General features: G+C 35.4%; 1 protein-coding gene across 1 annotated transcript in view; it reads right to left on the bottom strand.

Moving 5' to 3' along the window:
- LOC132101441 (solute carrier organic anion transporter family member 3A1-like) overlaps positions 1–25925 on the bottom strand; it is a 55025-nt gene that overhangs the window by 18877 nt on the left and 10223 nt on the right. Inside the window, exon 2 of the mRNA XM_059506400.1 lies at positions 20769–21207. Coding sequence (XP_059362383.1) covers positions 20769–21207 — 439 coding nt within the window. The remainder of the gene's footprint in view (positions 1–20768; positions 21208–25925) is intronic.

Here is a 25925-nt window from a genome sequence, read left to right as displayed (position 1 = left end):
ATAAATGGCTGCCCACTGCTCCGGGTGTGTGCTCACAGTGTGTGTGTGTGTGTTCACTGCTCTGTGTGTGTGCATTTTGGATGGGTTAAATGCAGAGCACAAATTCTGAGTATGGGTCACCATACTTGGCTGAATGTCACTTCACTTTTTCATATTGACCTAAATAATCATGAAAAAGCCAATGAGAGTGAAAGAAGGAGCCAAATTTAAAATGCACACATTACAATAACGTACATGCACTTCGGTATACTGTTCTTTATAATATTCATGCAGTATAACAATTCTTGACTAACGCTTTTGTGGGGTTGAAACCTCTTATAAGGTTGAGACCTCTCATTAGACTTCAGTATGAAAGCTGATGGCTCTTTAATGCATTGCCGCTTCAGTGCTGAGAACCGTAGCCTGAAACCGCAACAAATAGCACACAGTCTACTTTCGCTGCAGGCAAGAATATAATAGTAACAGCAATTATACTTGAGAAATGGGGTCTTTCAAGGACAGAAGATATGCTTTAGACCACAAGTGCTCTGTGTATTCATAGAAAAAGCTTAAAATGAAAAAAAACATATTCTTTTATTAAATTACAGCCTTAGTGTTTCATTGGAGGAGTTCTGAATTTAAATATAAGCAGGAAACATTTGAACAACAGATAACAAATAATATGATTATACAGTGAAGACGGGTCACTTAAAAAAGAAAGCATTATTAAAAACACACTATATGTAGGGGTTTTTTTTTGGCTTTTACTCCAAAGAAGAAACACAATAATTTGCAAACACCCTGCTTCCAACTGATTTGCCTTCTACTACTGCTTACATTAGCTATATTTACTCAGTCAATCTAAGAAAAAATGTGTGTTGAGAATATTTTAAATCTCCAACGTCTTCATCAAAACAGCTAAACACATACTTGGAAAATAATTCAGCTTGCCAGCAGCATCACAGGCCAATGTTAACCTTAATCCAGGTTTGCAGGAATGAGATAAGCCAACCTGCCTTTTGAAGAAAGATAGAAATCTGCAACTGTACATTTTGTTTGACTCACTTCAAAGCATCCCAAATAACCTTGGGGTGGCAAAACCCACCAAAATACAGGCTTATATGTTCACACACAAACAGAAGCTAAAGTGTGAATAAATGAAACATGCTCTTGTGTAGAAAAAAAACATTTTAGTCAATGATGATGTGGTCACGAGCCATTTCATGTAATTTAGTCTTATTCAGGAAGGTCTGAAATAGCTGGAGAAAGCTCTCAGTTGAAAAGAACCCTCAAACAATATGGAGCAAAGCAAAACAAAGCAAAGCAAAGCAAAATAAAACAAACATGGCAAAGCAAAGCAAAACAAAACAAAACATGGGAAAGTAAAACAGAACAAAAGTCAAACGAAAAATAAAAATAAAAATAAACAAAAGTAAAAACAAAAGAAAAGAAAATATTTAGTTTACTAAACTAAACTAAAGTTAACTCAAATAAAATTGCTTGGGATGACTGAATCATGCAATCCAGTCTTATCAGCTGATGGTCAAGCAATGGCTAAATATTCCTTTGTGTAAATGCAGAATAAGGGAACTGATCCCAGATTTCTCTGTATCTTCTGCATAATTGCACTTTCTTTGTAGCAGTTGGTTGTATTATAATAGCTTGTGGCAGTCTCATATTACAACAAATATGATAAAATTATAAAACCAGGGCTGGCATGTTTGCAAACAGACTGTCCTCCTGAATGCTTATATTGCACCACAAGGGCAAAGAGTGAAACAAAAAACAAAAGATGGAATGACAGTAGAGACAGAAGTCCAGCAATTATGTCCTGGCCACTGGCAACACTAGCATACTTTGGCTGCTGTGTTTGATGTTTCCTTTGTGCTAAAAGCCAGAAACACAAAAAGCCCTGAGAGAAGATGAGCAGGCAGTAGCGTTGAAGAAGCAGCAGGCCTGAAGTCTCCATGGGCTTATTGGTGAAGAGCTCCAGCTGCACTGAAGGAGGGGGCCGCAGTATTGACTACAGCTGGTCCACCCTTCTCCAGCAGGTGCCTTGGCCTAATTATCAGTATAACAGTGCCAACAGCGGGTCTCCAGATACTTCCAAGCTGTATCTAGAGAGGAACCAGGCCAATGAATAAAGAAGCCCCTTAGAGCAAAGCATGCCTGCTATTCGTAATTAGGCGCTAATTGTACTGCATCCGGAAGGAAAGCAGTAAATAGACTAGATCTGCCATGTATGAACTTTAGTATTCGTAGAAAGTTGCAATACTGATCTTTCAAACAAACACGACTGTGATGAACTGTGCTAAAGATGAATTGTAGATATATTATGTCATGTCCTGACTAATGCGCTCTGATATGGGTTTTGTAATGGCAGATGTCAATGCTGATATCTAAAGGTGAATGTTCACGATGCTGAAAAAATTTATTAAATAGAATACTTTAATGAAAATACATAACATCTACAATTTTACAATTCAAATGCACTATAGTATGCTGAAAACTATCAAAAATTATTCTAAAACCAAACAGAAAATAACCAATATTAAAAGGATATAGTATTTTTGTCTGAATAAACATATATATACAGGGTGCGATTTTCTGGGGGGGATGCGTGGGATTTCCCCCTTTCTGGTCAATGTATCCCTGCCTCTGCTTAATTATTTTTATCCCCGGTGGGGATAAATTTATCCCCCCCTCAAAGTGATCAGTGCTACTACACTAGTGGCGAGACGGATCACAAAACTTATCACGGATCTGTGGTTTGATTAAAGTCAATTTTATTTTAAAATGCGGCCTTCTTGGGTCTGCTGGGCAGTGGAGTTGCTAACTTGGCATCTTTGTCGCTAGATTTAGTGACTTTTTTTTTAAAAAAAGCGACTAGCGACAAATCTAGCGACTTTTTGGGCAATCATTATTTAGTCTCTGAGACTCTCTGGTGCTGCAGCACAAGCGAGGTCTCTCTTTCCCAGCGTGAGCCTCTCTCACTGCATCTGCTGTGTTCAGCGAGCGCAGAGAGGAGCAGCACTTTCAGTAAAAAAAAAATAATAATAAATTTTGTGTCTTCTAACTCTATTTTACAAACAAGTATAGCCGACATCAGTCACAGCACAACCACTGACTTTATCGTATGTGTATTTGATTTCATTAGTGCAGATTAACGTTTGAGAGCTGGTTATGTAGTATTAATGGACCGTGTTTCAGTCATTATAATTTTCATTCCGTTGTCTGACAACAGAAACATTAAAATATAGTAATAAAAAACAGTTTTATTGAGAATTTAATTAAATGGCTAGATTAAATTGCAGTATGTGAGCACAGGGAGGCAATACAATACGACGCACTTACATCATAAATATGCTAATTAGCGTATGACATCATCTAGTTCATGTTCTCATGATTTATTTTTATGAATTAAAATGTTTCAAAACACCCCCCCTCTGGTTTTTTCACAAATCGCACCCTGTATATATATATATATATATATATATATATATATATATATATATATATATATATATATATATATATATATATATATAAATCAAACATAAAACCAGTCACTCCAAGATTTGGCTGAACTTTTTTTCTGATGTTTTTGCGGCCTAAATTGACAGATTTTGCTGCGGCTTTTCTCAAAATTTGCAGTGATATTTGCGGCATTTCTTATTGTTTTTCAGTGAAAATATACCACAGACAACATTCTTCTGACACTGTTATGACTTTTCTGTCTTCGAGAACCACTGTAGGGCTCCAGACTAACCTTTGAGGACACCAGCACTAGTGCCATTAAGTTGAAGGTGGGACCAGCACCTGACGGTAAAGCACTCACCCTAATCACACATGTACATTAGGGGTGTAAATCGGAGCCTTCATGACGATTCGATACGATACCGATTTCTTAAGCCAACGATTCGATTATTTTCGATACTTCAGAATTCCCTGCGATACGATTCGATACGATTCAATAATAGATATTTTTAAATGATATCTATTAAGTTTCAAATAAATCAACAAAAATAATAAATAATGTGCCTTTTATTGAGACAGTATTCTATTACTGTATGTTACACTATAGCAGTTGTGCTCAATGCACTGCAAATAGAACAGCAAATATAACAAACTGCATCTACAGTTACAATAAAGTGCAATCAGATAAATTGTAATTAGAACAAAATAACAATAATAAAGTCTAATGCTTACAGTGCAGGTCTACTATGGCCAATTAGCCTATTCACTGTTAAAAAAAGACCTCTACAGTTCAAGTACATCAACCCTGCACGTTTCTTTTATACAAAATTGGTTACATTTTGAAAATACAATTTGTATCTTATTAAGAGGTAATGGTCACACATCCTCTGCAGTAGATGAACTGCAAATAGAACAGTTAACTCCACAAAATCAGGTAAAGTGCAATAATAACAAAAAGTAACAAAAGTCTAGGACATAAGCCTACAGCCCATTCACTACAAAATAACAAAAATGCATTTGCATTTTAGAAGAATGAGGTATTTAGGTATTTAGAAGCATGGCTCATGGCTTGGGCTATAGCAGGGACCTTGCAAATAGAACAGTTACTCAAAACAGTTTAAGTGCAGTAAGAATAAAAAAAAGTAACAAAAGTCAAGGACATAAGCCTACAGCCCATTAATGGCAAAACAACCAAAAACAAGGAGACTGACTACAGTTCTACAGTTCAATACTCTCAGTGGTGCTCCTTGACAGATTTTTCTTCAAGAAAATCAACTGGTCCACATGCTCAGAAGACAATACACTACGCTCTGAACGCTCAATGTCCCCTGCTGTACTAAACGCAATAGGGCCTCATGTCTTTGCATATAAAAAACGCGATGGCTTTGGTGATGTTTTTTGCTCTTTTTGAAGTGCTTGACAACTTTGGAGGGAAAAACGTTGTCAGTGACAGTGATGTGGCGGGCGTGGAAGCCTGGCCCTGTGTTCTTTCTTTACACTCGCCATCAATACCATGGCGCCTTTTCAGGTGTGCGGATAGATTCGACGTATTGCCGCAGTATCTTATCTCACACTGACAGTCTTTCTCTTTGCAAACGGCAACATCTCTTACCACTACTCCTTCGGTTTTCCTGAAGCCAAAATACTTCCACACCCATGACTTGGCGCCGACTGGAATGTGTAGCATTTCACTTTCATTGCCAGCTCGCTCTGACGGTTCCATCGCTCTTGACTCAATGTGTGTGTGAACATAGATAGATAGACTGTGAATGAAACGTAACGCGCGTGTGAAGCGGTGTGAAGAAGAAGAAGAAGACAATAATGAGGTTAGCGCCACCAGCAGCTTAGAAGTAGCCTAGGTTGTACGCACGCATTGTCGGAGCGGATGCTGAAAATAGACAGCCGAACACAGACGGGCGGCAAAATAAACACATTAATCGATACTCTTGCGGACGCATCGATGCATTGAATCGTCGGCTGTATAATCGATGCATCGATACGAATCGATTAATATTTACACCTCTAATGTACATCTCGGAGATGTCTATTTAATGTTTGCATTTGCATATGCAAGATGTATTTTTAATAGTGCTTGTTCATCTGCAATACGTCTCTAAAATGTTTTCTGTCAGATGTCAAATAGACATTTATTAGAATGCATGTAAAACTGCTTCTGAGACGTTTATCAGAGTACACAGCAGATGATTCCCAGATCTTTAGCAGACGTCTTACAGATGTGATAAATATATTACATCTGAGAAAATTTACTTTTATTACTGTCCTTCATAATGTCTAAATATAATTTAATGAATACAAAAATATACATATTAGGGAATGGAAATGGCCTATAAGTACTTCTCTGCAGCCATCTACTAGTGGTCATTTAATATCTTTTTTATTTTTAAATAATTGTTTCCACATCAGTGGCTTTTGTTCTGGTATCTGTAGCTTTAACAGAATTTTGCGCTGAATTTGAATGATTCTCACAAGATTTAAAAGAGATGTTGATTCTGTGGCGAATTTGACTACTTTCTTCACACTTTATCTCCCAGCACTGTGTATATCAGTGTCACGTGATCGAGATCAGCCCGTGGATCCGGCTCGAGCAGATAAACGGTCTGCGCTGTGTAGCCCAAACTAGTAGCATGGATCCATTCCACTTTCGGTTCGTTTATCCAATGTAGCTCTTGTACATCGGTCATGATGAGAACACCAGGCTGTTCATTCTATTTTTGGAACTTAGAAACAAACTTTCTTTGACTTAATGTGCATTGCGATGAAGTCACGGGACGTGTTTAAGCCCAAATTCTGCGGGAAATTTGCGGCAATTACGAAAATGTGCAAACTTTTACGAAATTTGCATAGTTTGCTTGATTTTGCAATAAATTCAGCAATCGCAAAATCCTGGAGGGGCTGATTAATTTTGATTAATCCAGTGGCGTAGATTACGTGGATTACCCCCCCACTTTTAATATCATGGAAATTCGTCCCCCGCACTTTTTCAGTCAAATGTGTTCACATAGATGTTTTCAAGAGCTGGTGTGAATAAATATAGATTTAAAATCAAAGAGACAGGATAGTCTGCGCATGACCTGATATTTTATTCGGACCCAGAAGCGCTAAACACTCCTGCAGTGGGTGTTTCATTCATCCTCGAAGCCGGAGCGCGCTCTCGCGCAGAAAGTCATATCAGGAAACTCCTAATATGGGCAACAATGAAAACAGTTCGTTTTGACAGAAGATCTGAAACTTTTGGAAACACGAAGACATTAATATACGATTGCGACAATATATGGTTTTTCAAGTCATCTCCAGCAGGTGATAAATACAGTATATCAACAAAACAGTGCTAAGTGACAGATTTATTACAGTATAGAAACTATTCTGCCTTATAATGTGATAAATATGTGTTTGTAGTATATATATATAAAAAAATATTATTTGTTATTGTCAAGCAGTTATAGATTTCTAAGCAAATTAAAAGCTAGAAATTAGAGAATAATTAAAGTTGCCTATAGTATCCACTACTAGTCAAATCTCTTCTGTTCACCAAGCCTGCATTTATTTTATCCAAAGTACAGCAAAACAGAAAACTTAAATATTTTAACTAGACTATTTAAAATATCTGTTTTCTATTTGAATATATTTCAAAATGTTATTTATTGAGATTTTAAAGCTTGCTAAATAAAAGTATTCATATCTATAATTTCTTTTCCAAAAAAGATATTTTTGAATGATATACTGTATAATGTTGCAAAGGCTTTTTATTTCACATAAATGCTGACCTTTGGATCCTTCTATTCATCATAGAATGCTGAAAAAAAATTTACTCATGTTTTAAATATTGATAATCAGCAAATCAGCATATTAGAATGATTTGATTTCTTAAGGATGTGACACTAGACTGGAGTAATGATGCTGAACATTCAACTTTGATCACATGAATAAATTACATTTTAAAATATTTTCAAATAGAAAATAGTTATTTTAAATAGTAAAAACTTTTGCTGTACTTTGGATCAAATAAACGCAGGCTTGGTGAGTAGAAGAGACTTCTTTAAAAACATTAAAAATCTTACTGTTCAAAAACTGTTGACTGGTAGGCTATAGATTACAGAAATGTTCTATTGTAATGTTTTATATTATATTGTAATGTATATATATATATATATATATATATATATATATATATATATATATATATATATATATATATATATATAATTTCTGTCCCCCTCATTTCTGAAAAGATGGCTACGCCCCTGGATTAATCACATCCAAAATTAAAGTTTTTGTTTCTGTAATATATGTGTATTTACTGTGTATATTTATTATGTATATATAAATACACACATACACATGCATGTATATATTTAAGAAAAATATGCTATATTGGTGTATTAAATATATTTATTATGTAATATAAATTATATAAATATAAATATAGACATGTAAATGCATAAATACACACATAATATAAACCTTATGTGTTTATTTTTATATACATAATACATTTACACACACATATATTACATAAACAAAAACTTTTATTTTGGATGCAATTAATCATGATTAATTGTTTAACAGGAATATATATATACATATTAGTGGTGGGCCGTTATCGGCGTTAACGTGCTGCGTTAACATGAGATTCTTATCGATAAAAAAAAATATCGCCGTTAATCTATTCTCCAAGTTGGGTTGGGAGCTGGGTCTATACTACGCGAGCTATGATGACTTTCACCTTGATATTTTAGTGCGGATGTGCGCGAGCGCCAATCTCTCTGCTCGCGCGGAATACAATGTGCCCTAGCGCGAATCTCTCTCCTCGGGTGCGGAATATAATGTGCGGAGTGCGAATCTCTCTGCTTCCCGCGCGCGCTCAGATACACGTTGTTCTTGTAAGAATTATCTCTGAGCTCGATCAGAGAGTATGCCTGCACTTAAAATGTGTTCAGTGCAATCGCGAATCTCTCCTCTTCGCTTAAAGTAAGAGTGTATGAACACGTTTTAAGTGCAGGCATATTCTCTGAGCGAGCCCAGAGATAATTCTTACAAGAGCAACGTGTATCTGAGCGCGCGCGGGAAGCAGAGAGATTCGCACTCCGCACATTATATTCCGCACCCGAGGAGAGAGATTCGCGCTAGGGCACATTGTATTCCGCGCGAGCAGAGAGATTCGCGCTCGCGCACATCCGCACTAAAATATCAAGGTGAAAGAGCAACGTGTATCTGAGAGTTCCCACGCGCGAGCAGAGAGATTCGCGCTCGCGCATTATATTAATGTACTTTCGAGCTACAATAATGCGCTCTCGACATTTGACAGGGAAATACACGCCATACGGTTCTCGCTCTTTCTCAAGCAGTTTGTGTTGCATTTTGAAAACAGGAGATGAGCCCCTGGTCTAATGCCCCACCTGTCTTAAGAAACCCGTTCTCATTATTTGTTTATTTGGGTAACACATATTCTGAATGCCTTCGGCAGAAATGAGCCATTTTAATCTAGATTAATCTACAATTAATACAATAATACAACCAAACCAAAACCAAAACTGAACAAAAAGCACATAAAGTCAAACCACTAAAACAAAACAAAATAAACTACCAAACTAAAACAAACAGCAAATAAACCAAACCACACCAAAGCAAAACAAAATAAACAAATAACTTTTTAATATTTTTAGTGATAAAACAACTACTTAAACTGCTCAGAATTAGGATAAATTGCATTTGGAAATTTTATGGATTTTAAACGTTTGTGCAACACGTTTATATTTTATGTGATGAACTAACTTTATACATCCATAAAAAAGTAACTTGTCACTATAAATTTCCATATGCAATGACATTGATACAAATCGTGTGGTGGAAAGTTCCCAAGCAGTTGGACTACTAGGTCATCACATCTCATAAGCCATCTCCAACAAACCATTTTTGACAAGGCTACAAGCACTGTAGAGCATGTAAACAGAAAATAACAATTACAAGCATAGATCTGGCTTGTGACTGCATGTAACAACATTTGACATTGCATCCTCTAAAGCTATTGGAGTGGGATGGAAGCATGGAAATCAATGTGCAAAGCCATTTCTTGTCTTTTTATAATAATGAGCATTACAATGAAGAGCAAATTAAGTGGTTATAGTAGCAATAAAACATGATATAAAACATGGTTATGCAATTCAAATGCTGTATCCTGTTCCTCAACATGGCTGAATGACAGTCTATGACTCTATTGTTTGCACAGATTGTCTGGAAGGGAAAGTAGCTCTTTTCTATTATATAGGATTTTTTTAGTCTGATTGGTGAGGCAGGATTGACCAATGATAGGATTAAGTAAAGCGAGTGATGCCAGATGACACTAATGATATTACTCAACCTCATTTTAATGCAGTCTTAATGTTAATCTTGATGTCTGCCTTTGTTCCATTTAAATGAATCAGTTTTATCCAAGTTCAAAGGCAGTCCATTCAATTGGGCTTCACCAAGGTAGGACATGCTCTTCTCAACATAATCATCTTAGCACTGCTTTCTGCCCACGTGATTAGTTTCTTTCTAAGTAGCATATCCCATCTTTACTTGCTAGTCTCTTTCTGCAGAAGCACCATGGCAATTCAAACTACCCAATCCCTTCAGATTTCTGAGCCAAGTGAGCTGATAACGCAACTCTCCCACCAAAATATTAGCGTGTTGCATAAATATTGTTTTGTATTTCAAACTTTGCTTCTCTGGAACACTCTTGTAAATATAACACCTCCATTTATAATACTTAATGCGATTGTACAATAACCACAAAAAAAAATTATTTGGTCATGTCTCACATAAGTGAACTATTGCTTACCTCCAAAAAAAGGTGCATGAGACCCCTTACTATGTGCTACTGTTAATTATTCTAAACAAGTATGCACTAAAGCACTTGAGACTAACTTAAAGTGAGGGCTGGTTATATTTATTTAGCAAAATAATGCAGGGGTTAACAGGAGTCTGAAAAGAATGGGTTTGTCTGGGAGAGAGGACTGCTGGACTCTGTTCTCTCACCCCCGCAGAGCAAGAGACGACAACGTTCATTGTTCTCAAATTAAACAAACAGGAGTTAGTAAGGCGCGGTCTTGGCATGAAGCTTATCGGCGAAATGGAAAAACCCATTTAGAACTTAATCCTTCAAGATGACATTACATGACACATGCAGTGTTTCAGTAGCTTGTGAGCATGCGTGGCTGATGGCAGGGGGTGAAATTGAATGACTGCAGCAGCCACGCTGACGTGTCTCTTAAGGATGCATCTGAGATCTTTAAACATCATCATTCAGATAAATATCAACATAGCAGAATAAAGTTCAATGTTCAAAAGATTGTATTTTATTGCATTTGCCAGTATTGTTAATCCTTATCATAAGTTTCTTTGATAACTTCAGAGAGAAACATATGAACTTTTAAAGATCTGTGGACAACAGTATTGACAGACAGAGACAAAGGTTTAAAATTAAAGAGATAGTTAACCTCAAAAAAAAAAAAAATTACTCACCCTCAGGCCAATCAAGATGTAGATGAGTTTGTTTGTTCATCAGAATAGATTTGGAGAAATTAAGCAATACATCCCTTGCTCACCAGTGAATCCTCTGCAGTGAATAGGTGCCGTCAGAATGAGAGTCCAAACAGCCATTAAAAACATTACAAAAATCCACAAGTAATCCACACGACTCCATCCATCAGTTAATGTCTTGAGAAGCAAAAAGCTGTATATTTGTAATGAACAAATCCATAAAGACGTTTTTAACTTCAAAACACTGCTTCCGGCTAAAATACAAGTCCTCTATCCTTAATATCTTATTAAGGAGGGAAATATACCCAGATCAAGCACTGTTTACAAGTGTAAACAGTCTAAAACAGTTCCAATTACATGTGTTAAAGGATTTTGATGCGAGATGACAACAAGGGAACATATTATTTTGGAATTTGGTATTTTGGTAAAAGGGACAGTTAAAGGTTTAATCCACCCCAAAATGAAAATGTTGTCATTAATCACTTACCTCCATGTCATTTTCAAACCCATAAAAGCTTCATTCGTCTTCGGAACACATTTTAAGATATTTTGTTACTTGGGAGTCAATGGGAAAGTCACAAGCCTCACGGTTTTCATCCAAAATATCTTAAATTGTGTTCCGAAGTCGAACAAAGCTTTTACGGGTTTGGAACTACATGGGGTAACTGATTGAAGACAACATTTTTATATTGGGGTGGAGTATCCCTTTGAGTTAAAATGATTAAAACATTTCATTATGCCTTCATGATGGATTTGTTTCTTACAAACACAGCTTTTCGCTTCACAAGATATTAAATTGATGCACTGTTGTGTGGAATACTTCTGGATTATGGTGATATTTTTATCAGCTGTTTGGACTCCGACGGCACCCATTTCCTGCAGATGATCCATTGATGAGCAAGTGATGTAATGCTAAATTTTATATTTTTTATCAGGAAAAATGACTAAATGTCTATATGCAAAATGATTGCTATTTAAAAATTATGCACACATTACATGTTTAACAAAACTTTATTAGACTTGCCACAACAAAGTTCATTTTGCTAATAAATGTTCACATTGTGAATATGATGCCTATGTTTTATATTTTAAAGATATTTGCCAGTGTCCTGCATATAAATCTACAGCAGAATAAAACGGTACTTTCATTTCCCTGCCTCCCCCAACCACTTATCTGCTACATCATCTTTGGCCTGGGTGGCACAAAAAAGCTCAGAGCAGGTTAGGTCTTCCCAGATCTGCCTAACCAGAGACAAAAACAAACAGTCTTCATGTCTATCACTGTGTTAGCTACAGTACCTGACTGCATATTTGTTTATTTATTTATTTATTTTTGACGTTTTACTATTGCAAAATGTATTGTGTTCACACACTAGTGTAAGGAATTTTTCCTCAGTATTTTGGTGATTCTTATCAGAATCCATCGTTCTTTATTGCAGACTTGTCTGGAAATTTCTGTGTATGTATTGATTTTTATCAGTTACCAGAAACAGGATATTCAAACATAAGCAGGCTAATGTGTTTGAATAAGCTGTCTACAGCTGCTGTCCCCTCACTGTCTTTGGGCTACATGAATTCAATCATCTACGTCAACATGCAGGAATCATGTTACTGCCACTGTAAAAGCTTGTAAAGCATTGAGAGACAGTTTGGTGGGGCTCAAGCATTCCTGTCTGTCATGAAAATAGCCTAATCCCTGCATGTACATGCTGTGAATTTCTAGAGTCAAGCCCCTGTGGGAAAACCCAAAATTAGCAGTGAACTGCAAAAGGTTACAAGAGTTCTGGGAACAGCGTCCATTTTCAGTCCTGACCCCATCTGCGTTTGTTTGCTTTAGTCAAAGGCCCAAATGTTGAGGCACTAAAAATAAGATCATCATACAAAAGGTTTGTTTACCAGCTTTAAAAGTGAAGTGTCATACATATTATGTCACAACTGCAGGATGTGAAGTCACATTGGCTACGTTTACATGCACACTTTTTGGTTCAATCAGACTGAATTCATTACAATTGATGAATCTGATTGTAGTGTTTACATGAACGTTAAATAAAGTGATCCGGTTGATGTGCACGTTTATATGTCACAAGCTACAAATCGGAAAAGATTTTTTTTAGACATGCGCACACTGCTTAAATAGTGAAAGTGAAAGTGAGTTTCTCACTGTTTGCACATAATAACCACTCTCCACTCTCCTACATGGTTTCTTTATTTGTTTTTAACAGCAGAATTATTATATACACCTTTATGGATAAATAAACATGTGCTGTGCTGCTCATATTTATCATGCGAAAAAAAAAAGCCCCTCCGCGTGCCCAAGACGGGTTGCCATAACAAGGATGTCCTGCTGAACTTCACAGTTGCCGAGTGAAAGGAGAGTTTTATAATGACAAGACACAAATTTATACAACACTTTATTCAAAAGGAAGAGCCGCTCGTTTCGTGCGTCATATGCCATTACGTTATTTCTGCGTCATTGCACATGTGCAGTCCTTTCAGTTTCATGGTTCAATCCGATCGACTGTTTACATGCACGCTCGATCATATTAGAAGAGTAATAAACCACCCTCTTCAATCTGATTGAAATTTCATTCGGATTGAGAGCAATCGGATCGATTAAAGTGTTTATATGAACGTTTTTCAATCCGATTAAGCCGTCAATCCAATTACAAACTGATTATAACTGTGACTGTATAATTTACAGTCAATTTAACAGATATAAAGTCACAATTATGATAAATAGTTGTAATGGTGAGATATAAAGTCAAAACTGTAAGAAATAAGAGTTTCAATAGCAAGATATTAAGTCAGAATGTGAGATATTAAAGCAGTACAAAAATTTCACAATTGTCATATATGTTTTTAGCATATTAATCCATGTGTTATACTTTCACATTTACAATAAATAAAGTTGAAACTACAAGACATAAAGTCACATTGTGATGTAAAGTTGTAGTCCAAAAACAATAACAGTCAATAGTGAAATAAAAGGTGTAATTATAGGTGTAAATAACTTTTTGGGAAATATAAATCAGAATTAGAAAAAAGCTAGTAATAGTGAGATATAAAATGTAACTTGACATCTTACCACTTAAACTTTTATTTTTTATTTATTTTTTATTGTGATTTTATACCTCAAAATGGAACTTACTATCTCACAATGTGACTATATCTTGCAATTAATTCCATTTTAGATATAAAGTCACAATACAAAAAGATAGTCACACTGAGATATAAATTCACAATTACAAGAAATAAAGTTGCAATCACAGCATATAATGTCATATCTGAGATATTAAGTGACATTTTGAGATTTTGCAGTTGTGAGATATAGTCATATTACAAAATATAATCGCCTTATTAGGAGAAATAAAGATGCAACTGAGAGAAATACAGGCATTGTGAGATATAAAGTAATAACTATGAGCAATAATTGTAATTGTGAGGTATAAAGTCACAATAACCAAAAAAAGAGGTGCATTTGCGAAGTGTAAATCTGGTTGACCAGTGTTTCAGAAATGTTGCAGGTGGCCTCTGAACTACTGTTTTTACTAATGCACTGCTCCATATACGCCATCCTTTCATGTCTTCTACAGCTTAAATGAGAAGCGGGACTAATAGTGACCTAATGTGCATTTGCTGATGAAAAGCACTTGGCATGGCAGTTAGATCTGTGGGCAGCTTACTGTAACTAAGGAAGCAGGAAAAGCCAAGATCCCCCTGTGGGAGTTGTTTTTCATAGGGCTGTGCGGTATGCATGTGCTGCCGGGCCAGTTCAGACCCACCTCATGGCTGGCTGCTTGGCATTCCAGCCTCATTCTGTAATTACGTCTCCACTCCTACAGAGATCTTCCAGTAACATGCTCTAAAAGCACTTAGCTCTGTCATGTACTGGTCTCATTTTAACAACACACACATGTAAAACACTGTGCTTGTGCATTCCATACTGACTTATGCTATTCATGAAGATTGAATATAAGGCTGGGGGATATGGCCAAAACATTATCACATTCATTTTTTTCCATATCAAACAATATCGATATTTATTACAACATTCATTTACCATTAATGGGGAAGGAAATGTTTTTCACATGGTTGTTAGACCTTGAGAATGAATGTAAACATAATTATAATATAATTCTATTTTGTATTTTTTATATTAATGTAAATAACGTTTAATGGAATCTTTACCAATCACAAGGTGCTTGTGATAAAGAGATTTTTATTAACAATACCAACGTGTTTCATCTAAGGGCCTTCCTCAGGGTCCTAAGCAAACATTTAAAAGGCACGTCTCCATATTGGATTGCACATTTACAAGTTATCACTTAAGTTATCACACTAATTAATAGGAGTTAACTAGTAATAATCACCCAATCAGACCAGGTTCACATCAGATTAACACACATCAGAAAATGTACACTGCAGGAAAACACATAAACCCACCATCATAGAAACTCTTTAAGAGAAAAATCCTTGTTCGTACCTTTTGGAAACAGACTTTTCAAATAAAAAATCTAAAAGCTTTCTGATGCAATCAATGTTACCGTCTCTTGAATTCTGCTTAATCTTTTCAATTCCAAGAAAAAAAGAAAGATGGCATTTTATGGTTACATTCACAAAAAGTTCTTTCTATAGCACTTCTATGTTTCCATGATGTTTTTTTTTTTTTTTTTTTTTTTTTATGTGCGCTTCTGCAGATTACTAAAAAACCTTCACAGATCATGTTTTCAAGTCATTTCCAAGTTTAATATGACATGATATAAAGCGGTGGTCTCGAAGTTTTTCATTTACTTTCAATTAGTTTATTATTTACTAATTCAGATCAGCTTGTGGATATGAACTGCATGAAAACGAGAGGCAGGTTTTATCTCATGAATAGCACAATAGGCCAATCATAGCACAATGGAGGCACTGCCTTCTTTCATATGATTTGTACACTTTTCATATGCCATTTTTCAGAATATTGTTGTTTATTTTTACACAGTGGATTTTTTCTCAACAAAAAATAAAAATAAATAAAAAAACAAATACACCTGGCATAGCTTTTCTTACATTCACATATACAGTACATGTTATGGACACAAATTGGCCCAGTTCTTTATTAGAAAACACCTCAATGCCCTGCGTGCATCTTGTTGCATTTTCATAATACATTGTTTATTGAAGCAATTTGCATCACCATTTAGTAATTCAGTTGTCTGTTGTCATGGCCAACAGGTGGTAATTGTCTCATCCAACATTAGCATACAGTATTTCTCAAACTGCTTTCCTGATGATAAAAGCTCCATTTAGTTTTCTTTTCAGATTTTAGCAGAAGTGGGCTAGCACTTATTCAGACAAAGTACTTGATGGATAATAATAGAGACATTGAAAGCAAAGGTGTGCACGTTCAACATCTACCATGAAGATTCTTTTCTTCCCTGCTTTCTTTCTTTAAAGAACTGAATCTACTAATTTTTTACTTTTTACATTTTCATCTACATTTTTTTTTAATAAGATCCTACTATTTGCTCCACTAATGAAGGCTTTTTACTTTGTGCAGAAACACGAGTGCAATGTGACATTCAGGCTGCATGAGTGCAGAAAAGAACGACAGTGTGGGTTCTTACATATTCTTATGTAATTTAAGAGGTGGCAAATTAATTGGTATTCGTAGGAATGACCACACCTAACCCCGCCCCTAAACTAAACCATAACTGAAATCTTACAAAATTGTACAAGTGAGGTCGTACGAATCCCTATGAATTAGCCACCTTATTAAATACATACAACAAAGCCATGAGATAGCATTGGACATTTATAATGTTATATTGTTGAGCACCAAATTACGATGATTTTAGAAAGATGACACTAAAGAAAATTCTGCTAAAAATTTAGATTTGCAAAAATTTTAATAGATTTTAATAGATATATTACAATATATCTTTAGCAAATGTTTTTATCAAACATTTTTATACATTATAAAATACATATTTATAAACCTGACACTATTTTTGTTGTACCTCTTTTATTGCTATTTTTATTAGTTTATCAGTGATGTTATTAAAATATCTTAACACTCACATGACAAGTCATGAGACAAGGAAATTAGTGTATTAATTAATTAAGTTGGGTGTGGCGAGTGGGGCGGGGCCGAGGGACGTGGGAACAAGGAGTGAGGCCGGCAATTATTGGGCAAATCAGTGGCACCTGCGGCCCACTGCCGGTCTCGAGTCCCACGTAGGAGATGGAAGGATATAAAACTGGAGCGACGACAGTGAAGGATGAGAGAGGACCAGGCCTGGGCTTTTAGTTGTGTTTTGGTTTTTATTTGAGCGCACCAGTCGTCCGTGAGGGGCTGGTGCGCTGTTTTGTGTTTATTTTGTCATTAAAGTCTTCGTTTGATTGACCGCCGATTCCCGCCTCCTTCTTCCCGATGATTAGCAAGGTTTAATTCATTACATTGGGAAACTTAACCGAAAGCATGCATTACACTTGCAATATTTACAATGTTGTCTAGTTTTATTTCGCCAGCAAATCAGTGCAAATATATAGCAAATATTCAATAAATAACTAGCTCTAGTCCACAGCTCTTCCAACACTGAATGAAGGCTGACAAAACTACTCTGAAAATAGCTTCACAAAATAGTATGAACCATGACAACAGACTACCACACATGTGGCATTAACCACAAACATAGCTCAAAATAATTGCTTCAATTTGCTTTCTCTTTGCTGTACCACTTATCAATGTGTTTTTATTTATATCAAACACATATAATGTTTAACTCATTTGAAGCAAGCATTTAGCCTACATTTGTACATGGCAAATGGCACTCAACAGTTTATAAAAGAGAAAAACAATTACAGCTATGTTATTGTGTTACAAATTGAGAATATATTAGCAGTGCATAAAAAAAAGAAGAAATCTAGGTGATGTCTGAACAATCTGGCCCATTCATGCAGCACATGCCATGCCTGAAGCAAGGGGATTTACACGATCAGCTGAGTGCAGCTTCCACTACAAGATGACATTGTTCTCAAACGAAACGCTTCTTGTTTGCCTTCAAACTCTGTTGTACGGCTTATCAGAGAAGCACAGCTCCAAATCTCCCTCTGAGCTTTTGTGTCCATTTCCTACTGCTTACTGTCAAACAAGCACAACGCTTGCCCAAAAGCCTTCTGAAATGCTGGTTTTCAGATGGACAAGACAGCACAGGCACATGAAATTTAAATGATTACAAATATACTGTTCACAATGACACTTTAATAATAATGATTATTATTAGCAGTACACATTTAATGTTAATTAGTAGAAATGTCACTTGATCTAAAATTTTGTATCTAATGCAATCACATATATTGTGATTTATCACTTTCGCCCCTGTTTGATGTAGAACCTGTGAAGCATCATAGCATCAAACATGGACTGAAGGCACTTCCTTTTCAACACTTATCTTCTCTTCCTTATCACTGAAATGCATGCATGTGAAACGAACCATGGCCCACTTTCTTTGAGGCTTGGAAATCTTTGTGGTTTGATAAGAATTGCTGCCTGTACCTGTATGAGATGTGTTTCTTGTTTTCCTTGAACATGAAATTTGTCTTGTTACCCCGACAACTGCAAAATCAACCAAGTAAACTATAGTCACATGTTTTTATACTAACGATAATATTAAAGTCGTGTTCTGTGGAAATGGAAGTACTGACCTGAAATGGGTGTAAATATAATGTGTATCATTTGAAAGTTTTTTTTTTGTGTGTGTGTGTGTGTTGTGGAAAATATTTAAATGATTTTATGCCCACCAAGGCTGCATTTATTTAATCAAGAACACATTTAAATATTAATATAGTTTTAAAATTCAACACATATTTTAAAGTGTAATTTATTCCTTTGAATAAATTCCAGCAGTCATTAATCCAGTATAAAGTATCACATGAACCTTCATAAATGATTAAAATATGCAGATACCATTTCTTATTATCTGCGTTGACAAGAGTTGTGCTGCTTAGTATTTTTGTGGAAACCATGGAACATGTTTTCAGGATTCTTTGAATACTATAAATGCATTTATTTTAAATAGACTGCTTTTGTAATACTGACACTGTAATACTGAGAACCCTCTACGGACACCTTGGCGATTGAATTGCCATTGGCTAGTAAATCTTTTAGTTAAAAATGGGAAAAAACTGACAAAAATACTGATAAGATAATGATACGAATTCTACTAATAAGAACTATAAAACGCACTAAGAATTACTTAGGGTTAATGAGCTGCTGGATTCATGAATATTAATCAAGTTTTGTGTGTTCCTCAAACTGATTTGCTGAAATCAAAACAGGGACGATAATAGGTGAGCGCCAGCCAATGAGATTGCTGTTTGCGCATCAGCTCCGCCACCTACCGCAAAACCAGCAGTTCTTTAAAGCTGTGAAAATATATACGTGCTAAACTTATACTTAGTCTCCAACTCTCACACTGGTGAGTAAAATTGGAGAATGTATTAGCCATTGGCTAATATTAGATATAATTTAGTCGCCCTAGGGTTTACTAGGGTTGTGACAGTAAGGAAATTTTCCCACCGGTTAATCGACGTGCGATGCGGTTATCACCGTGGGGGCAGTTTAGCCTATATATAAAACATAGACCATTTAATTAACAAAACAAATACAAATACACCATGCTATAGGGCAGTCTATGCCTAAAATAAAATAACTTAAACAAACTTACAAGTTATAAAACTAGAAATAGGCTAAGAAAAACATAATAAATAAGAATAACCAAATAAATAAGAAATGTAGAATGTTTATTAGCAAAAATAGTAAGAAAGCTTGGAGGCACGGCATATGCCTTGATGTCAAATAAAATAAATAAATTACACAAAGTTTAAATAAAGTAAAATCAGCAAACAATGTGGAACCAATTAAATAAGAAACGTATGTTTAAAAAAACTTCCAAAATCACCTTATATAAAAGGAAAAAGTCAACAGGCTTTTCAAAATCCAAAATACTGCCAAACAGGCGCTATTGCATTTCGTTTCGAAACTAAATTATCCACCATCATCTTGTCTGTCTCACCACACTCTTCTTGTCAGTCAGCTCACTGGATAAATGAAATCTGATCTGTTATGCAACTTGCATTCGGGCACGCTGCATTTTTGCAGCAGCATTCAGATTTTAATTATAGTGTCTGTTCTGTTACTGAACTAAATTATTTGTATTACTATAAAACATCGAAACGACCATGGGGGTCAGTGCTGTGGTGGCCAAGCAATGTTAACACCGTCTATCACAGCAAGCCTAGTTTGCACAGAAGAGTTATTTTGCTTTACATTCTTTTTCCATCCCTTTCATCCCTACACATAAAAAATAAAAGTTATTATGTTTAAAACCCTCCGAGCACTGCTCACCTGCTGATTATATTGTAAAAGCTGTGGTCACAAACAATATAAAACATAACACGTTTCCACACACGCATATGCTTTTTTTCCTATTGATCCAGTGGTTTTGTGCACATGCTGCTTTCTGGCACATAACAACGCAACCTTCTTATTTGCTTTTCCACTTTAATACATCAGTGGTTTTGGCTTGCCATTGGAAGGCCTGAAACCACAATAAATCACTCTGATAATCATCTACTTTTTAATTACTAAGCCATAGGGGAGATTTTCCTTAAACAATGCTTTTCCTTAAACAATTGTGGTGCAGTTCACTTATATGAAACAATTGCTGCCTGTGGCCATGTAAACTAAGCATGTAGCAAACATAAATTACAGTATGCTCACTTACCTATATAGAGAGAGGAGTCTTTCTTCCGCACATGATCGTCTATGTAGGACACACCCAGGGGCTGAACAGGTGTGGCACCAATACCCAGCAACACCTGGGCTCCAATCAGAAGCAGGTACATCATGTTGGTGTTGGCTCTATTCCCACATGCTTCATCAGCTTTAGAGGTGTTGGAGCACACGTCTCGCCCCAGATCTTTGCTCCATGTGTCTGTGATTTTGTATTGACTGGCGAGGAATTCTGGTAATGCAGAGAGCAATGCTCCCAGAGCCATGACAATGCCACCGCAGCCAATTAACCTAGGGCGGTGGGCTTTAGCACCAAAATAACTAACGAAGAGAATGAAGGCCAGGTTGCCAACCTCAAAGCTGCTTGCGATGACGCCCACATCAGCGCTCTGAAGATTGAAGCGCCGCTCCAGTGTGGTCAGCACACTCACCTAAGAGATAAACAAAGCAGAATAAATGGCAAGTTCTGTCATGAAACTCCAATTGATGATATTGATGATATTAAAGCGTTGAATTGGCACAAGCTGATTGGTTCATGTCGCATATGCAGCCAATGAGCTTGCTGTTTTACATTTAAATGGTTGATTAGCATTCACAAGAGCAGTTCGCAGTGTGCTTTCAGAGTTTCTCTGAAACCTCCACCTCCCCAGCTCCACCTGTATAGATCCTCTGCGGGCTATTATAGATGCTATTTGTGCAGCAGCAGTACAGTATGTCTTAAACAGAGGTGGAAAGTAACGAATTACATTTACTCGCGTTACTGTAATTGAGTAGCTTTTTTGTGTACTTCTACTTTTTTAAGTATTTTTTTTAATCTGTAATTTTACTTTTACTTAAGTATATTTAGTTTGAAGTATTGTACTTCGCTACATTTTAAAACACATTAATTACTGAGTAAAAAAAAATCGCTCCCTGGAAGCTATGTCAGTAAATAATGGGCAGGAGGGCAAACTGGCGCTAAAATCACAAGAAAGATGCAGACGGACAAAACAGGCGTTAGTGGTGCAGACACCGCTGAAAACGAAACCCTGTCATATTCTGAAGTTGAACTTGAAGGAAATGAAGTGAACCCCTGCCCATATTTATACTCTATTATGCTGTGTATGCTGTGCTTGCCTAGGGAGACCAAACTAGCAGTTTATAAAATCTCGACAAGACATCAACCCCACGTAATGTAAAAAAAAAAAAACAACGGTCAAATATGTACTATTGTGTATTATGTATTGTGTTAATCAGCTACATGTCGGCTGACTCGATTTTCTTCTCATACATTCCCGTAGCGTCACAGTGCATTTCCCTGAAGAAGCCGAGCGACTTCAATGGGGCTGCTTTGAACAGTTTTTTTCAGTGCTCCGAAGCTAGACGGTCATTGGATAAATGCTGCGATTATGTCCCGCCCACGGACGCTCAGCGTCTCTGGAGGTGAATGAAGACTGGGCTTCCGCGTGATGATTGGAGGATCTGTCAATCTCCTTTTGACTGACAGCGGTCTGCACCATAAGAAGTCGGTGAAGCTGTTTCACGCTCAGTCCCATGATCGCGGATTTCTCAAGTGTATTCGAAAGACAAACTTCGGCAATATTTCTTGATATTTGTAAAATGCAGAACCACCACAAAATTGAATTGGTAACTAAGACAGATTGAAAATGTGCGCGCGCACACACACACACACACACACACACACACACACACACACACACACTATAGCCGTCTAGTGGTTAAAGTGATTTATTACAATTTTTAAACTGAATTTCCCCAAAAATGGGCAAAAATCTTACATTAAACCTTATAAAATTATCCATGGTATCCCCATGTATGAAAGTTAGAAATCTGGGTCTTTTATGAAGTGAATTTTACCTGAAATGCTTTTTTCTTTTTTTGTAAAAAAAAAAGCCTATTTAAATAAATATTTATTTATTTATAGAAATGTAAAAGATTTAAATCCTCCAAAAACTGTACAAAGTTTAGTAAAAACATAAATGAACAGAGTAAAATTATATTTGTAAAAAATGTAAATATTTTACTATTACAAAATGAAATGTTATTGTCTGGGGTCAAAAAGACCCCGAGTGTCACTACAAATGAAGACCATCAGAGGGTTATAATGTAGGCCGAAAATGAGCTTCCCCTCTTTGAAAGACCAGCAGCCGCCACTGATATATATATATATATATATATATATATATATTTATATTTATTAAATATATATTTATATTTATATATATATATTTATATATATATATATATATATATATATATATATTTTACAACAGGACAGCAAACTAAGAGACTTGCGTTTTAGACACCATATTGCCGTATTTCTACAACAAAAATTTATTCCAAACACAGCCACCAAAGCAAAATTTTGCATCTCTGAGCAACATGACAGTGTTTCGTTTCTGAATGAATCAACCGTTTAAATGATTTGGTTCAATCGCAATGACTCACTTATTAACAGTGACTTGCTGCCACATACTGGCCATTTTAATTTCACATTTAAAGTATCTTTTGATTTTTTTTTTTTTTTATAATTAAGTTTTTATAATTTCAAATGAGCATTCAACATTTTATGTCTGGCATATCAAAACATTATTCATGCATTTGTAACTGCAGGTTAAATGCATTCTTGTCCTGCACTAAACAGTGTGTAAATACATCTAAATGCCACGTCCGATGAAGCTTTTGCATTTCCTCTGTATTGAAAAGATGAGTTTGTTGATACTGATTTGCCTGGTAACAGCCCAAATGTTTTATTATTCTAAATAACTGATTCCTTTAAGTAAAAACAACTAGTTTGAGATTAATAGGCCTATCCCAGGGGTGTCAAACTCAGTTCCTGGAGGGCCGTAGCCCTGCAGAGTTTAGTTCTAACCCTGCTCCAGCACACATATCATGTAGTTTTCAAATAAACCTAAATGATTAGATTAGCTGGATCAGGTGTGTTTAATTAGGGTTATATCTAAACTGTGCAGGACTGTGGCCCTCCAGGAACTGAGTTTGACATCCTTGGCCTGTCCCATTTTTGACTCCCTCCCACTGTTAAAATGTAACTAACTAAAAGTAATTTTTACTCTGAGTAAATTTTAAATGAGCTACTTTTTACTTTTACTTGAGTTGATTTTTTAGACTGGTACTTTTACTTGTACTTAAGTAAAATTTCATTAATGTAATGGTACTTTTACTTGAGTAGAATATTTTTGTACTCTTTCCACCTCTGGTCTTAAATACTCACAGCATTGTATCGGCGTTATGTATTGGAAGTAGCAAGTTCCTGTTCTTGTTTTATCATATCATTCACATATCTATTACCATGCTAAAATTTTCCGTAATGTAATTACTGTAATGCTAATCTAAAATAGTTGTATAATATCACCATTTCACATATTACAGTATCTGAACTGGATGAAAATAATATTCAGCACAGGTTGGTGTTCAGACAGCGTGACGTAAAGTGTTAAGGCATTATAACTGTTTAATTTTGTAAAAGGAATCCCTTATGCTCACTCATAGGCTGCATTTATTTGATCAAAAATTCAGTAAAATATAAATATCCTGAAATATTATTACAATTGAAAATAATATATATATATATATATATATATATATATATATATATATATATATATATATATATATATGTGTGTGTGTGTGTGTGTGTGTGTTTAAAAAAACAATTATTCCTGTGGTGGAAAAGCTTTATTAACTAAATGTATTAACATTACTTCAATGTCACAATATCTTTCAGAAATCATTCCAATATGCTGATATGAAGCTCAAGAAACATGTATTATTATTATTAATGCTGAAAACAGCTGTGATGCTTAAAATTTTGTGTAACATTGTAGACCTAAATGATGTAGACCTTTACTTAATGTATCCTTGCTGAATAATAGTATAAAAAAACCTATTGACCCCAAAGCTTTGAACAATATTATATATAGCTGAATATAGCTCCTATAGTTTATTTTTGTTTTTCTCTGTTTACTTGTTTCATTTGATATTGATACTAAACAGCCAAAGGCTGGCATCATACAGAAGTCAATTTTGACTCTAAACAGTGTAATACCAAATGTAATCTAACCTGCCCTAGTGAAAATACTAAAATGTATTTGAAATACATATATTACAAATAAATGTACATATTTATGCACTTAATAAAAAGACCCTGCAATAATTGTACTTTTGGTATACTAAACTGGTATACTTAAAGTTGGTTAAATTTGAACAACTAATTTTGTACTTAATGCACTTTAATTGTGTGGAAGTAGTGTTAAATTCCAACTAAAGACTTAAATATATTTACTAAAAAGACTATAAAAAATATTTGTTTGTGCTAAAGTGGAACTATAGCATGTATACATTTTAGGTTAAATATTTAGAATATTTAGAAATGTGAATTGTTTAGTTCAAGTAAAGCTGAATTATAATTGTTATATCAGTAAGTCTCGAGTGATATGCAGATTTTACCTATATTTAGTAAGTAATAAATGTATTATTGTATAAGCATGTATAAGTAAATGTATAAGCATAAATATATAGCTTTTTTTTTCCAAGGATGAGAGGTAACTTAATGGTAAAGATAAGCAGCAAATTTCAAATAAAGGAACTGTCTTCACTTTCACTACTATTTAACCTAAGGTGAGAAAATGAGACAGAGTAATGGAACATGGAAATGGGCATGTGAGATTAAAGTAATCAAGTCCCCAAACACATCTATTCTAACAAGGGACAATAAACCCATGTCAAAGAAGAGAACTAATGACCCAGTAAATAATGATTTTGACAAATGCTTTCAATCTGTGAAAACATGAACATGCTTCTTGTCACACATTCATTATCGAGGCCTATGACAAAAATAGCTAGTGAAAGTAAAAAATGCCACCAGGCAGCCTTGATAAGCAATTGCGGAACTTTAATGAAGCAGCTTTGAGCTGGAGCAACACAAATATGGCATGGCTGTGAAAAGAGCATATTATTGAGGCCATGCTCTTTACTATAATCCTATTTCTCTAGAGTAGGCCTCTCTCAGATGCTGTGTAGTGCTCTTTGCACATCTCCCCATGCTGCACTACAGATTCCTACAGACTCTGTCATTTTGATTTGATAAACAAGATACTATATGCATGGATTCTCTCAATTAGCTACATAC

The sequence above is a fragment of the Carassius carassius genome, chromosome 23, assembly GCF_963082965.1.
Source record: "Carassius carassius chromosome 23, fCarCar2.1, whole genome shotgun sequence".
Lineage (NCBI taxonomy): Eukaryota > Metazoa > Chordata > Actinopteri > Cypriniformes > Cyprinidae > Carassius > Carassius carassius.
The sequence above is the reverse complement of the archived record's forward strand: the minus strand, read 5'-3'. Positions and strand labels throughout refer to the sequence as shown.